We start from the raw sequence: 16,818 nt of genomic DNA, 5'->3' as shown, positions 1-16,818 counted from the left end.
AAAATAACAAACATTTAGGCTATATAATGTTTAAAAGATTAGTCTATTCAAATAAATTCAAATGTTTAAACATTAGTAAACTTTGATTAATAGTTTCATCATGCATATGCATATTCTAAAGTTTACTACTGTTAAACTATGTAATTTCTGTTAATAGCTAATAAGAGATTATCAGAAAAAGTGTCTGTTTGTCATGTTTCTGAATAATTCTTCATTCATTTTTCCAGTGGCTGCTTGTGCTTTTGTTGTATTGCGAAACGTGAACCTTACAGTCTGAAACTAAACCTTATCTGAGCGCTTAAAGTTTGTTCACATGTATAATGCTCAGTCTAAATAAAGGTGAGTTGAGTGAAAATTTTGGGGGACAATGCAAACGTATAAAACATTTAAGAATCAGATGTGAACATTCAGCCTCCTGATAATTCTGCATGCGTGTGTTTTGCACATTACAGGTGGATGGTGTCCGTTTCTGGCAGCTCCAGTAGGGGGCGTCGTTCACCAAGCAGGCCCGTGTAACGTGGCGTGGGTAGCTCGCGGTGGTTTTGGTCAGGCAGACTGGAGCCCTTGGGCGCTGGCATGCAGCGCAGCATTCGGGAGGGGCCCCCTCAAAAACCATCTCCTCAGGGGCCACACCCACCGCGCTCGCTCTCTGTGGGGGACGGCGTGTTACTTCAGGCCAGGCCTCCGGATTTAGAGCGGCTCCGAGACCGCTCGCCTCAGCCAGTGGAAGTGAAAGCATTCGGCTTTATTTTGGAGCCCAGACTGCGTGGCGTTCGCTCGCTCCGAGCATCCGCGTGTAGATCACATGCACATCTGGGAAAGTCTGTTTACAATCACTTCCTCCGTTCAAGTCTGAGACCAGAAACTCCAACTGTCCTTGACCTAAACATCAAATGTCAGTTTTTTGATGGTGGTCTTGACATTTATAGCACTCCTGAGTACGAGTGAGAAAGAATGGCCATACGGTGAGGAGGTGGAAACGGTGTTTTCTTTAGTGATGGCTATATTTCACCACCATCACTGCTTTAGCTGCAGGGTGTGGGTGCAGCGCTGGGTGGTCCGAGCTCTCCTTCAGCGTATGGTGTGGGTTTCTGACCTGCCGTGTTTTGTTTTGGTGTTTAAAGGAAGGGCTCTTTTTAGGTAAAATGTGCTTATTTTTACTTGGACCACTCGCTGGTGTTCTTTCTATATGGCTTAATCTCATGAAAATGTGCAGGTTGCCCTTCAAAAATAAGTGAAATGTATTTTATGTTTGTTTTTTTGCAGAATTTTCGTCTATTAATCACTTTTTATTGCCAGTGTGTGAACAGCTTGTAAGGAAACATAAACACCAGACCTTTACAACTTCCTAGGTTGCCTTTGAAAGCCTGTTGCTGGAAAAAATCAAAAGGATGTGACGGTCACATGCTCCCGAGAGCCTCGTGTTCTATGACATGAAATTAATGCTTATACAATGTTCAGGATAATGACGAAAGAGTCATGCTGTAATGTCAATGCGTCATGCAAAGAACAGGGATTAATTCAAACTATAACCAGATCTATATTAGTCTTAAAAATGCTTTATAATCAAACTGTCATAACAGTGTAATTTTAATGACCTCATCTGTCGACATGATGCAAACACATCCACATCGCTCTGATCAGATGATGCTGTTTCCTCACCGCTGTCATGTTTAATTTGTAATAGAGAGGAAAGCACTCAGCACATATTTACATCTTCATATTTACATATTGTGCAATTCATATAAACTTGGCTCTCAGCAGCGTTTTTCATTGCCCGGGAAACGAAGGACGTATTTGAAGGAGCCTTCGAATTGGGACAGCCTTCGTTGCGTCGCTGCGACACAGTCGGCCTTCGATTGCGGCCTTTGAAGGATGCAGCCTCACAGCTTATATCACGGTATTGAATCACATTCAGTCTCTTTTGCGTTACATGTGCATGAGTAGTTACGTGGCTGCAGTTCACTTAATGGCCACCGGTGTCGCTAATAACAAGGGTTTCTGAATTCTACATATAGCCGCTTTAAGCATGTTAGATCATTTTCCCTCCAAGTTCTCGTTGTTGTAATCCAGACCTTTTATTTGTAATTCCCAATTTTGATTTCACATTACTGTGATTTTTTTATTCATATTAGATTGAAGGCAGTACTGCAAATACTATAAAATGGTATAGTAATGGTATAGTAGAAATATCTAAATGCACACCTTAAGAAAAATGTGAAATGTATGAGATGGCAAGAGGCCTTTTACCCCACAGACACAGTAATACTTGTTCAAAACAATCAATTTAGCAAAGTTTGTACTATTTTCTGTTTTTTTTTGATAAGTAAAATAATCCATTTTTGTTCAATAAATATACTGTCATTAAAATATGTTAATATAAAAATACAGAAACAAAAATATTTTAAAAAGTAAAGATTCTGAAAGCATTGAAGGAGATCATGTTATAATTTAATATAGATTTACAACAGTAAAAATAAATGACATTTTATTATATGATATGATTAATATCCTCAGCTGTTTATTATCATGTTAGTTATTGTGCCTTTCGCAAGACAGCAGGGGCGCTGTTTAACCCAAACGCCATACACTGTAAAAAATAATTGTTGGTTTAATTTTTAAGCTGCAGTCTGTAACTTTTTTTGGTTAAAAATGTTAAAAAATCAATTTTCGTACAGATAACTGTTCCGCATATGACTGCAATTGCAGGTTTCAAACAAGAGATGGCGACAAAGAGGAAAAATCGCAGACTGCAGCTTTAAAAAAGTAAATTACCTTGTTGCCGTAAAATTTTTGAATTCATTGAAATTAAAAATTTTAGTTAATACAATGAAACCAATTGGTTTAATCAACAGAAACTCAAATTATTATGTTATCTGAACCACATTAATTATTTAAGTTGGTTTGACAAAAGAAAAAATATTGTGATAATTCATTAAAATAATTTTTATTGTGTACTATAGTAGTTATTGAAAAACTGTTGCTTTAAATACCTTGAACAAAACTGAAAATCATTAACAAGACCTTTGTCCCAAAATAAATATTCAATAATTTTAGCGATTCTCATTCGCTACATAAATCGACAGCATTTTTAAAAACATCAGATATTAGAACAGAATCAATTTTGCGCTGCTTCCTGTGATCGTGTCAAGGATCGGACGATTTTCCACGTGCATCTTGAAAAGTGGATGTTTTGGAAAGTGCTGTAGCAAGTTTTTGTGCTATCTAGTGGTTTAGAGGAAAATAAAATCAAATGCTCCTTTTAAACCTTTGCGCATTTAAGCCCCGTTGTACCCTACTTAAGTTTCTTCACGGAACCATTAAAGCCAAATAAAGTATAAAAATAAAATTTAGAGTAATAAGAATTAGTCTTTTTTGCATTATGGCTATGAACATTTGGGGGGAAATGTGCTTAATTCTAATGAAAGTGTCACAATGCATATATATTTTTATGCAAAATAAATTTTCTGATTTATTTTGATTTGGGGGTGAAATGTGACCTAGACATTTCTTGACCGGTTTCACTCATATTCTCGACTTTATCTTAAACTTCCTCCATCCATGCAATGCGTATCTTCAGAATTTTTGTTTTTAAACTACTTGATTGGTTCTGTGTTTTGAGTCCATTGCATGAGTGATGTTAAACTCTGTTAAACTGATGATTTGTGGAGGACACTTGTGGTGAAGCTCATGGGGGCGGACAGCAGCACTAGTGGTAGATCGGTGCCATGTTTAGTATAGTCTAGAGTGCTGAGTAACCAGCAATTCATAAAATTGCCCTCTTTGTTATGATCATACTGGCTCCTTCAGGCCCCACACAGTTTGACATCCAATTCATGAGTATTTTACTGTCTTCAGTTAATGACCTGCACAACCAGAGCTGTTTTTTTATTGCAGAGAAGTCTGTTGTAGATGATATTAAGATTTTTTCTTTTTTTTATCCCATTTTTCTCACTTGTTTTTCCATAGGAATTCTTGTGTTTCTGTGACCACACGGTCTGGAAAAAGCCATCTCGCTGTGAGGCGAGTTTGTCCCTGACCCTGTATCTCCCTCTTACCACATTTCCATCTCAAAGCCACTCACACACGTCTAATCATTTCACTTTTTCCTTGCGTGGCAGCGTTATTAAGAAGTTTAATTTGCTGAGGGCCCGGGCTCAGAGAGGAATTCAGGGAGAATTATTCCATTGATTCCCATTTAACCACACTGAAATCCTCGGTACTCTGATACGGAGTCTAATGATGAAAGCATATAGACCTTAAAACCCCAAACTGTACAACTGTTCCAAAATGAGTCGTGCATACACTAAAAGACCTTATAATATCTATAAATTGGCCGAAATGCTGATATTTCATCTAATGGTGCAGGCTTCAGTCACAATGACTGAAAGGTTTGAGTTAATATGATGTTTATGAAATCAAATTACATGAGTGAACATTTCATTTAAATTGCAATTAACATGTTGTAAAATGGAAAGTTCTACTTATTTAATCTTGGAGTTTGTTAACTTAAAAAAAAATGGGGCAAATGATTACATCAAATTTTTTGAGTTCTGTCAACTTATCAGGGATTACGGTGTGTGTCACAAACCATAAATCGGTTTCAAGTCTGTTCTGAGTGAATGATGCAAATCAAGAACAAAGAAACAATGAATCCATCCACCTATTTTTATGCGCATTTTGGCCTATCACATAATAAACGCTGTATGGAAATGCCAAGATGTGCATAAAGAACACGACAGCGTTTATTGTGTTTCATCTGCCGCTCTGAGATGCAACTCATTTATGATGGAAGAAAAAACTTCCATTTTTATTAGTGATATTTTGCACCAATTTCTATAGAAGTGATTTTGATAATGGTTTGGTTGCCATCTGACGTCCAAAGCAAAATCTGGATTCTGAAGCAGAACCAGTGTAGAACCACAGATTTACATCATGTAAATTATTAGGAAAAACCACTTTATGACTCCCAAACGCCCTTCATTAACACAATAATCTACTGTGCTTTTAACAACCCATTACCTCGCCCAAAGAGGAAGACTTTTCTATGTAAAATTCAAAAATAGAAAAGATAAAAAACACAAAATGTTTTCCTTCAGTTTCCCTGTAAATCTCTAATTATAGATTCCTGTCTTGCCACTTTGAAGGAAGCTGTTAGTGGGGATAAAGCATTTACAGCTCTTCAGAGTGATAAAGGATATCCCAATAAACTACATCCACTGCTGCACCTCTCCTTTCAATTTCAGCCTGTTCAGGGTGTGGGATTTCTGATCCTCAAAGGGAAATAGGAAAGCTATTAGTCCAAATGGGGAAACCACATGCAAATCGTTGGGAAGGCAGTTCCCTCAAACTGCGCTGAACGCTCCACATGTGGCACCACGCTCCACGGTTTATATCTTTGTGTGTTCAGTAAGTTTTGTGAAGGCACACCCATTTTGAACCTTGTTTTTTCACTCTGATGATCATGTAATGTTTGTGGTCCTGTATGTACACAAATCAGATGTTTCTCCTAAAATTCCTTGGAAGAAATTAAAATAGACACAAATGAGCGAAAGTTTGATTTTATACTGCGATCTCTGTTCAGTGCAGACTTCTGAGTTTGAGAGGAACGTGAGATTCTGCTTATAATTGCTTTGCGTGCATCATACATTATCACAGGAAATAAAAATGCACAAGGCACATTTGTGAAAATGCTGTTCACTGCAGCAAAGTAAAAGACAAATCAAGCATTTTGAAGCTTTCATGAGCTGCCACATTGCAAGTCTACATTTCTTCTTTGGTGAATCATTCTGTTATTCCAGTTGCATCACTGTTTTCAGTCACTCATGTCTTTGCATATGTTTCCGCTCATTTGAGAAGGAAAAGTCATGAGATCAAATGAGCAGACGAGACTTGAGATAAATGCATGAATGGATGTGTATTAGGCCATCCCAGCCATTTGCAGATACACATGCATCAGTGTTTGGAAAATGGATATGATTCTTAGCTATAGATTCACCTCTCAACATTCACTCAAACTCCTCCAATTATAGCGTGCTGTATATCAGTTAAATGACTTGATGAGCATGTTTTTCTTTGTTGAAATATTTCATCAGTGTCATCATCAGTATTTTCCAGGAAGAGACTGCATTTTAAATGCATATACCCGCTAAAAGTTTGTGTTATTAGTAATGAGCTTGTATTAAAAGCCACAAAACTGATTTCATACACTCTAAGAAATGCTGGGTTAAAAACAACCCAAGTTGGGTTGAAAATGGACAAATCCAGCGAATGGGATGTTTTAACCCAGCGAATGGGGTGTTTTAACCCAGCGAATGGGATGTTTTAACCCAGCGAATGGGATGTTTTTACACAGCGAATGGGATGTTTTAACCCAGCGAATGGGATGTTTTAACCCAGCGAATGGGATGTTTTAACCCAGCGAATGGGATGTTTTAACCCAGCGAATGGGATGTTTTTACACAGCGAATGGGATGTTTTAACCCAGCGAATGGGATGTTTTAACCCAGCGAATGGGATGTTTTAACCCAGCGAATGGGATGTTTTAACCCAGTGAATGGGTTGTTTTAACCCAGCGAATGGGATGTTTTAACCCAGCGAATGGGATGTTTTAACCCAGTGAATGGGTTGTTTTAACCCAGCGAATGGGTTGCGAATGGGTTGTTTTAACCCAGCGAATGGGAAGTTTTAACCCAGCGATTTGGATGTTTTAACCCAGCGAATGGGATGTTTTAACCCAGTGAATGGGTTGTTTTAACCCTGCGAATGGGTTGTTTTAACCCAGCGAATGGGAAGTTTTAACCCAGCGAATGGGATGTTTTAACCCAGCGATTGGGATGTTTTCACCCAGCGAATGGGATGTTTTAACCCAGCGAATGGGATGTTTTTACCCAGCGAATGGGATGTTTTAACCCAGCGATTTGGATGTTTTTACCCAGTGATTTGGATGTTTTTACCCAGTGAATGGGTTATTTAACCCAGCGAATGGGGTGTTTTAACCCAGCGAATGGGGTGTTTTAACCCAGCGAATGGGATGTTTTAACCCAGCGAATGGGATGTTTTAACCCAGCGAATGGGATGTTTTTACACAGCGAATGGGATGTTTTAACCCAGCGAATGGGATGTTTTAACCCAGCGAATGGGATGTTTTAACCCAGCGAATGGGATGTTTTAACCCAGCGAATGGGATGTTTTAACCCAGCGAATGGGATGTTTTTACACAGCGAATGGGATGTTTTAACCCAGCGAATGGGATGTTTTAACCCAGCGAATGGGATGTTTTAACCCAGCGAATGGGATGTTTTAACCCAGTGAATGGGTTGTTTTAATCCAGCGAATGGGATGTTTTAACCCAGCGAATGGGATGTTTTAACCCAGTGAATGGGTTGTTTTAACCCAGCGAATGGGTTGCGAATGGGTTGTTTTAACCCAGCGAATGGGAAGTTTTAACCCAGCGATTTGGATGTTTTAACCCAGCGAATGGGATGTTTTAACCCAGTGAATGGGATGTTTTAACCCAGTGAATGGGTTGTTTTAACCCTGCGAATGGGTTGTTTTAACCCAGCGAATGGGTTGTTTTAACCCTGCGAATGGGTTGTTTTAACCCAGCGAATGGGAAGTTTTAACCCAGCGAATGGGTTGTTTTTACCCAGCGAATGGGATGTTTTAACCCAGCGATTTGGATGTTTTAACCCAGCGAATGGGATGTTTTAACCCAGTGAATGGGTTGTTTTTACCCAGCGAATGGGATGTTTTAACCCAGCGATTTGGATGTTTTAACCCAGCGAATGGGACGTTTTAACCCAGCGAATGGGAAGTTTTAACCCAGCGAATGGGTTGTTTTTACCCAGCGAATGGGATGTTTTAACCCAGCGATTTGGATGTTTTAACCCAGCGAATGGGAAGTTTTAACCCAGCGATTTGGATGTTTTAACCCAGCGAATGGGATGTTTTAACCCAGCGAATGGGATGTTTTAACCCAGTGAATGGGTTGTTTTAACCCTGCGAATGGGTTGTTTTAACCCAGCGAATGGGAAGTTTTAACCCAGCGAATGGGATGTTTTAACCCAGCGAATGGGATGTTTTAACCCAGTGAAGGGGTTGTTTTTACCCAGCGAATGGGATGTTTTAACCCAGCGATTTGGATGTTTTAACCCAGCGAATGGGAAGTTTTAACCCAGCGAATGGGAAGTTTTAACCCAGTGAATGGGTTGTTTTTACCCAGCGAATGGGATGTTTTAACCCAGCGATTTGGATGTTTTAACCCAGCGAATGGGAAGTTTTAACCCAGCGATTTGGATGTTTTAACCCAGCGAATGGGATGTTTTAACCCAGCGAATGGGATGTTTTAACCCAGTGAATGGGTTGTTTTAACCCTGCGAATGGGTTGTTTTAACCCAGCGAATGGGAAGTTTTAACCCAGCGAATGGGTTGTTTTTACCCAGCGAATGGGATGTTTTAACCCAGCGATTTGGATGTTTTAACCCAGCGAATGGGATGTTTTAACCCAGCGAATGGGTTGTTTTTACCCAGCGAATGGGATGTTTTAACCCAGCGATTTGGATGTTTTAACCCAGCGAATGGGAAGTTTTAACCCAGCGAATGGGTTGTTTTAACCCAGCGAATGGGAAGTTTTAACCCAGCGAATGGGTTGTTTTTACCCAGCGAATGGGATGTTTTAACCCAGCGAATGGGTTGTTTTGACCCAGCGAATGGGATGTTTTAACCCAGCGAATGGGTTGTTTTGACCCAGCGAATGGGATGTTTTAACCCAGCGAATGGGTTGTTTTGACCCAGCGAATGGGATGTTTTAACCCAGCGAATGGGTTGTTTTGACCCAGCGAATGGGATGTTGTAACCCAGCGAATGGGATGTTTTTACCCAGCGATTGGGATGTTTTAACCCAGCGAATGGGATGTTTTTACCCAGCGAATGGGATGTTTTAACCCAGCGAATGGGATGTTTTTACCCAGCGAATGGGATGTTTTAACCCAGCGAATGGGATGTTTTTACCCAGCGATTGGAATGTTTTAACCCAGCGAATGGGATGTTTTTACCCAGCGAATGGGATGTTTTAACCCAGCGATTGGGATGTTTTCACCCAGCGAATGGGATGTTTTAACCCAGCGAATGGGATGTTTTTACCCAGCGAATGGGATGTTTTAACCCAGCGAATGGGATGTTTTTACCCAGCGATTGGAATGTTTTAACCCAGCGAATGGGATGTTTTTACCCAGCGAATGGGATGTTTTAACCCAGCGAATGGGATGTTTTTACCCAGCGAATGGGATGTTTTAACCCAGCGAATGGGATGTTTTTACCCAGCGATTGGGATGTTTTAACCCAGCGAATGGGATGTTTTTACCCAGCGAATGGGATGTTTTAACCCAGCGAATGGGATGTTTTTACCCAGCGAATGGGATGTTTTAACCCAGCGAATGGGATGTTTTTACCCAGCGATTGGAATGTTTTAACCCAGCGAATGGGATGTTTTTACCCAGCGAATGGGATGTTTTAACCCAGCGATTGGGATGTTTTCACCCAGCGAATGGGATGTTTTAACCCAGCGAATGGGATGTTTTTACCCAGCGAATGGGATGTTTTAACCCAGCGAATGGGATGTTTTAACCCAGCGATTGGGATGTTTTAACCCAGCGATTGGGATGTTTTTACCCAGCGAATGGGATGTTTTAACCCAGCGAATGGGTTAAATGTTTGTTTGCTGGGTAGTTTGCTGGGTAGTTTTTATTTAACTCGGCTATTGTTTAAAAATTACTGTATTCCTTAAAATGAACCCAAAGTATGTTGGAAATTAACATTTATTAATAAGTTATAAACACTTATTAATAAATGTTCACCTTTTGATTTTTATTGTTTCCTCTAGTAATTATGTGTCTGATTTTTAATTTCCAACCAATTTTGGTTTCATTTTAAGCCAGACATACAGTAATTTTTAAACAATAGCTGAGTTAAATAAAACTGTCCAGCAGGTTGAGCAAACATTTAACCCAATCACTGGGTTTGTCCATTTTAAACCCAAACTGGGTTGTTTTTAAACCAGCATTTTTCAGTGTAGGTTCTAAATAGTTTTCCTATCTCATCTCTCCTCGTACCAGCAAACACAGGTGAGTTTACGGTCTTATTTACTACCACCAAAGTAGGACTGTGGATTAAGCTGCTAAGAGGTCCAAAAATGACCTAATCTAACATTTAAATCTGCCAATAAATCACTGTGTGGTCTTTACTGCAGTGTTTCTGACAGCAACGTGATTCATGTCGTTAGAAATAACAGTGCCCCCTATGGCACCAATCTAATTAGCCAGTGCAGTTCAATACTATGATTGCAGAAATTAATGTGTTGCATGATTGTGTGTGTATCTGACTTTGTGCTCAGCGAGGTAGAGAGAGACACAGGGTCAGTTGAAGAGCAGACTGCTAAATATAGTCTGTGTGTTACTGTAAGGGCCAAACTCTCACAAACTACAAGCTTGCTCTGACCATGCCTTGTAATTGAGGGAGAAAATAAAGAATGAAATTACATGTTTATTTTTGAAAACAATTTTAATCTTCTCTCCCCTCATTTTGGAAAAAAGCAACACCCACAAGGACACTCAAAACCAAGATGGGCTGTCGGAAGGCTGTTCCAACTGTTTATTCACTTGATGGATGTCTGTAAGCCAGAGAAAAGACTCTTAACAGCTGACAGCGTCCGTGCAGCGCATGTGTTCTCCGAAACTATAGGTGTTCTAGTATGGAAGAATTAGGGAAAAAAGCTAAATACTTCAGTTTAATTTGGTCAGCAGAGTAAAACTTAAGTCGGTATAAAGAAAACAAACAGATCAGCATTAGGCGTTAAATAAAACATCTTTGACTTTCATACATTTGATAAGTTTGTCCCCAAAAACCAACATGAAAGACATCATTTCATCTTTTAAATGATTGTTTTTTAAAGTTTTTTTCTTCTTGACAATTCCTCAAATTGGGTCATAATCGTGTGTATGAAATCAGGGTGTAATGATTATCTGAGAGATTGTTTTAGCCTTTAAATTGCAGGGTAACATACATTTACGTCTCTGCACCTCACACAGGGTTCTTGACTCAGACTTAAAGAACCCTTTAAAAAGGTTTTAAAAAGGAGAAATGATTGCATACATTGATGTTTAATGGCTTATTTCCGTTTTTCTAGTGATTAAATGTGTTTATGAACTGTTTAATTCATAAAATAAAAAAATGAAATAAAACAAAATAGACTGATTAAAACTAAATCCATAAAATGTTCCCATGATGGAAACCCTAAAAGGTTCTATTTATGAAGCTCCTGATGAAACCCTCAAACTGTGAAGAAGTTGAGAAAGACTGAAACACTGTATGATTCCCTTGATTAGATTTGATCACCGTTCATTTTTATCACACTATTTGAAACGTGTTAGTAGCATTCCATAGCATTTTTTGCAAACAGATTAATGAACAGATCGTTGTACATAAAATTATTATTAACATGTGAAAACATTTCTTTCATGAAACTATAATACTTATAACTTGGCTGCTCGAAGTGTATCTGTGTACAAAATAATAAATCTGAGAAGAAAAAAAAAACACTTTGTAAACTAACATGCTATAAGCCTATATATCTGTGATGGGTTCAACTAGTTTACTGATTTTAGCACTGATTTTTTCTAAAAAGTTTTAAATGGATGGTCGTTGAAATCACATGCTTATATTCACATAGTTTTAGAAAAATAAAACAATAAAAAAAACTACCATTTTGATCATAAGCAGTGCTTATAAGTCCATATGTGTTTTAATAAAAGAATTTTACTTTTCTCTGAGTTCACCATGTTATATTTTCATTACAATATGACAATATGGAGATTCAAGCACACATCACAACATTTGCATATAAAGTAATACTGCATATTGACAAGTGCTTTCTTTTATTCTCTTTTAAAATGTAAAAAACTTTGCTATATAAAGGCCTATATTAAAAAACAATTCAAAGCATATTAACTTTATACACACACAACAATATATATATCTACATATAGTGTATGTGTATATAATAGACAAACATGATTTACATTAATTTTACTCATCAAAATAAGCAATTTTCAATTTAAAACTTAATTTATAGGCTGCAAGGTTGTTGTTTTTTTACGCAGTGTTCCCGAAATGAATGAACACAGTTTTGAACTATCATGTAAAACCAACATGCAAAACCACTAATAAAGACAACAAGCATTTGTGCAATTTGTTGCTGATACATGCAGTGCTTGTTACAAACATCCCAGTCTAATGTGTGGATGTGAACGTACATTTTAAACAAAACACAAATAATTTTTGATATTTAAATAAGTAATAATGTGATAAGTAGGCCTAATTTCAGTAATGTTCCACTGAAACGGCGATCGAGCAGCTGTTGCTATGGTTACCTCTTTACGCTAATGCGATTTCTGTTCGCGAGCCGCGATTTAACTTTTGATTTAAACTTTACATTGTTTGAAAACTCTTGAAAAGTATACGCTCTTTGCGTGCATTTAAAAACAACAGGCTACATTTGTTTTGAGACCCCCAAACGTTTTACTTTAACTCTTTTGAGGGATCATGTGGACAGAAGCATGTTTCCACCATGTAATAATAATAATAATGACTTTTTATCACACAATTCTTACCTTTTTTCCCCCTCGCATTTATTTACCGCTTTTATCGCATTTCGGACTTTTTCGCAATTCTGAGAAAAACAATTGAGAATTGCGAGTTTATATCTAATTAAGAGTGTCGAACCCCCCCATAATCCGCAATGTGAGTCTCTCTCTCTCTCTCTCTCTCTCTCTCTCTCCGGTCATCAGGAGGCGGGTCTCCCGGTATCCGGGTCTCCTCATAGAAGAGTCGCTGCTCGTACGGAGTTTATTTCAGTCAGACTCTCCCGGACCGCGAGCTTCTCCCTCCTGCTTTTGGACTGAACTTCACAGGACTGTTTCCTCCGGGATGGCCGCGTCGATTCTGGAGGTATGGAATACACAATCTGATCTGAGACCTGCGCATGTTATCGCTCTGCTTTTAGCCTAGATCGGATTCTTCAAATATTTGTGTCAAGTGAACTTCTACAGGCGAGTTTGAATTGGCACTTTATGATGTTTTGTTCAGATAAGGTAGCTTTATTGGTTTTCATGTTTTGATATAGGATACTCACTTACAAGTTATTGGATAGTTTCAATAAGAAATTAAAAGTAGAATGAATTATGTAATAATGTCTTAGTAAATGTAAAGAAAACAATGAGATGAAGTAGACTCTATCCACTCTTAGAAATAAGCATCCCAGATAGAATCATTGAAGGTTTTGCATTTACTGAAGAAACTTTTGTGTAATTCTGTAGTTGTTTTATGTTATGGTGTTTTAAAGTTCACTGATCTGAAGGACCAATAATGAACCCAATAGAGGAAAAACAAAATTGCTAAACTTAAGAACCATTGAGGAACCTTTATTGTGTAGTTTGTTGCAAGATAATCAATATAAGCCAGTCTGTAACCTAGACAGTGACTTATGAAAAACTCTCGAGACTAAGACACATAAAACTCTTGCGGCAATGGTTTTGGATGCAGGCATCAAATTTAAGCTCCACGCGGTAATGGGGAGCAATTAACCTGGAAACGGGAGCAGAACTTGTGCCAAGATGAACCGCACACACTCAGCGGGAAATATCATCACACACACTGTGCCTTACTCATTAATTTATCATCACTTCCCAACGGAAAACGGGGTAGACCACTGCCATTCCGAATGAAGCCAAGTCCAAGCGCAGTCTAGGTGACATTTTGACTCAACATCTTAAGTTTGTTTTGGAGTAATCCACTCAATCCACACTTTAATATTTTTTTAAAGATCGTGTAGTCTTAAAAATCAGACTATATAAGGCCATGTTTGTCAATGACGAGATATTTAAATCTGATTATGACTAAATTGTTTCATAAAGTGTCACTAGAAACTGTTCGAAAGATATAGATTAGTGAATTGTGATTTAAGATTAAAACTTACACACTCAGGCTGCGTTCGAAACTGCATTCTTCTATACTACATGCATAGTAGGCAAAAAGCAGTAGGCGAACGAATAGTATATCTGAATCCTTAGTATAGGGCGAGAAATACCTAGGTGGCGAGATTCTGACTAACATTGCGTTCGAATATGCCTACTTACCTATTATATAGTAGGAGAAAACAGTACTTGAAAAGTTTTGAGTGTGTCTGTTTAGAAAATGGTGGAACATCTCTGATCTCTAAATCATTGTTGAGTATTGTTTCCTTTTCGTTCTTGTGCATCTGTTTAAATGATTGACAACATAATTGGAGTGTTCTAAACCAAACAATTGTTTATTCTTCTCAACAAAATCATGTTGTTGAAAATCACTCTGCTGTTTTCCACAGACGGATGATCACTATGGAGATGTAAACATGTTAAACAGGAACTCCATGTGTGGTGACATTAATTATTGTGTTGTCAGTGGTGGTGCATATTTCTGTCTAGACTAATAGCGCAGGAATGATGTTTGCGCAACCTCTTTTATTGAGGAGAGCATTGCAATGGCTACTTCTGAAATCCTGAAATCCTCTCATTCTCTTCTCAGGAGGAAACACGTTATGGATCCAGTCCCTTGGCTATGCTAACCGCCACCTGCAACAAATTTGGGAGCACCAGTCCAGTCCGAGACTCCGCCACACCTGGTAAAGCGGGAAGCACAGCACCGGTTAAGAAAGCCTACAGTATGACCTCTGAACTCCAGAGCCCTAAGAATGGACGAGGCAACGAGGGCGTCGCGGACACTTACAGCGGCTCCTTCAGCTCCGCCGGTGGCTTGCTCACCCCAACGGGCAGCCCTCCACCTGCTCCCACGGGAGCGTACGGCTCCGACTACAACCCGTTCTCCACCTTCCAGACCTCGAGTGCCTCTCAGGACCCTTCGCTCTTGGGGAGCAAAGCCACTGCGGACTGCCTGGCCAGCGTCAATACCTACTTGGACATGACGCACCCCTATGGCTCATGGTACAAGAGCATCCATTCCGGAATCACAGCCGCACCTGCGAACGCCACTTCTTCTTGGTGGGACGTCCACACCAACTCGAACTGGCTTAGCGCTGGGCAACCTCAACCCGACGGCCTCCAAGCGCCCTTGCAGCCGGTAGCTCCGCAAGCGTCCCTCAATCCCCAGATGCCGAGCTACACTCCCGATTTCACGCCTCTCAACCCAGCGCCATACCCGTCCGTAGGCTTGAGTTCGTCCTCACACTTGCTCCAGTCCTCACAGCACATGATCCCGCAGGACATGTACAAGCCCAAGCCTGTAACCACTTCTGGAATCCTGGACAATTCCATGGGGCTCAAACCAACCCGAGGCTCGGGCGGATACACGGGCGGCTCCTCCACCGGAAGGTCTTCTTGCGATTGCCCGAACTGCCAGGAGCTGGAAAGGCTCGGCGCGTCCGCCGCATCCCTGCGCAAGAAGCCCGTCCACAGCTGCCACATTCCCGGCTGCGGAAAGGTCTACGGCAAGGCCTCGCATCTGAAAGCTCACCTGCGTTGGCACACGGGCGAAAGACCCTTCGTCTGCAACTGGCTGTTCTGCGGGAAACGCTTCACTCGCTCCGACGAACTGGAGCGCCACGTCCGCACCCACACACGAGAGAAGAAGTTCACGTGCCTCCTGTGCAATAAGCGCTTCACTCGTAGCGACCACCTCAGCAAACATCAGAAGACGCACACGGAAGCTAGCATGCAAGGGAAAGGGCCGGAAGAGGAAGCCGAGCCCAGAGGAGCCGAGGAGCCTACAGATTCCGGTAAAGTGGCTCCTGTGGGATCCGCCGGCGGCATGCAGGACCCTACCGTCGGTGGGGAAGAGAAGAGCAGCACGGGGAATGGTGTGGACAACAGCAGCGGGCTTCTGGAGATATAACCGCTGACGAGTGGAGCTACTGTTGCATTGGTGCTAAGAAAATGATTTTACCAACTGTTTTTTAGGAACTATAGTTGAATGTGCTCCAGAGAGAGCCGTGTATCATGAACACGTTTTCTAGACTGGCAGGTTTTGAAAGAAAAACATTAATCGTTTCACACAAGAACTTCAGACATGTTCGTCTGGAGTGGCCTACATTTCTGGGGAGTATTTTTGAAGATTTTTATGTTTAAAAATGATTATTGAATTCATGTCTCTTTCTTTGTTTTAACTTTCAGGGGCGGCTGTTTTAGAAGCCCAACGTTCAGTAGATTGAGTTTCTGTTAGACATTTGGGCTTCTGATCGATGCACATTTCGTCCTTGTGATGTTTTTTTTATTTAATTAAAATGGATTTCTTTTATTTTTGTGTCTTAGAACACTTTCTTGAGGACTCATTACATTGATAGGACGTAATCTTCAGTTTAGGAGGCAATCTGAACCATATTCTTCTGTGTCATTATTGGTCCTGTCGCGTATCATTGTTTTATTTAATTTCCTATTTACATCAAATCTAATTTATGTCTTAAATTATGAGCAGTTTGGAGACAATGTTGTGTTTCACTGGTTTTGCTGAATGGAGGTAGACCATGAAGCAAGTCATTTATGAATAAATTAAGTCTTCTCATTCATGTGATGGTTTTATTTATTTTTAAAAAAAATTTTTTTTGTTCTTTTTGATTTCGTCTGGGTCTGAATCTTTTAACCAAACAGAATTGAAATCTTAAGAAAGACATTTATGTATGAAACATCATCTTTTTATTGTGGAAATAAGATCAGTGAAATAGATTTTGAATAATTGATTTTAGATATCATTTAGTTAAGCATTGAAACCACC

The 16,818-nt window shown here is 39.7% G+C and overlaps 1 protein-coding gene across 1 annotated transcript; it reads left to right on the top strand.

Moving 5' to 3' along the window:
- The first annotated feature begins 12,929 nt into the window (after window positions 1–12,929).
- On the top strand, window positions 12,930–16,518 carry sp7 (Sp7 transcription factor). The gene is made up of 2 exons (XM_067374282.1): window positions 12,930–13,005; window positions 14,620–16,518. Exons 1-2 carry the CDS (start codon window positions 12,985–12,987, stop codon window positions 15,940–15,942), a joined length of 1,344 nt encoding a protein of 447 aa, XP_067230383.1. The 5' UTR covers window positions 12,930–12,984; the 3' UTR covers window positions 15,943–16,518.
- The last annotated feature ends 300 nt before the right edge of the window (window positions 16,519–16,818 follow it).

The sequence above is a fragment of the Chanodichthys erythropterus genome, chromosome 21 (genome assembly GCF_024489055.1).
Source record: "Chanodichthys erythropterus isolate Z2021 chromosome 21, ASM2448905v1, whole genome shotgun sequence".
Classification (NCBI taxonomy): Eukaryota; Metazoa; Chordata; class Actinopteri; order Cypriniformes; family Xenocyprididae; genus Chanodichthys; species Chanodichthys erythropterus.
Note: the sequence above shows the minus strand (reverse complement) of the source record. Positions and strands in the feature narration are given on the sequence as shown.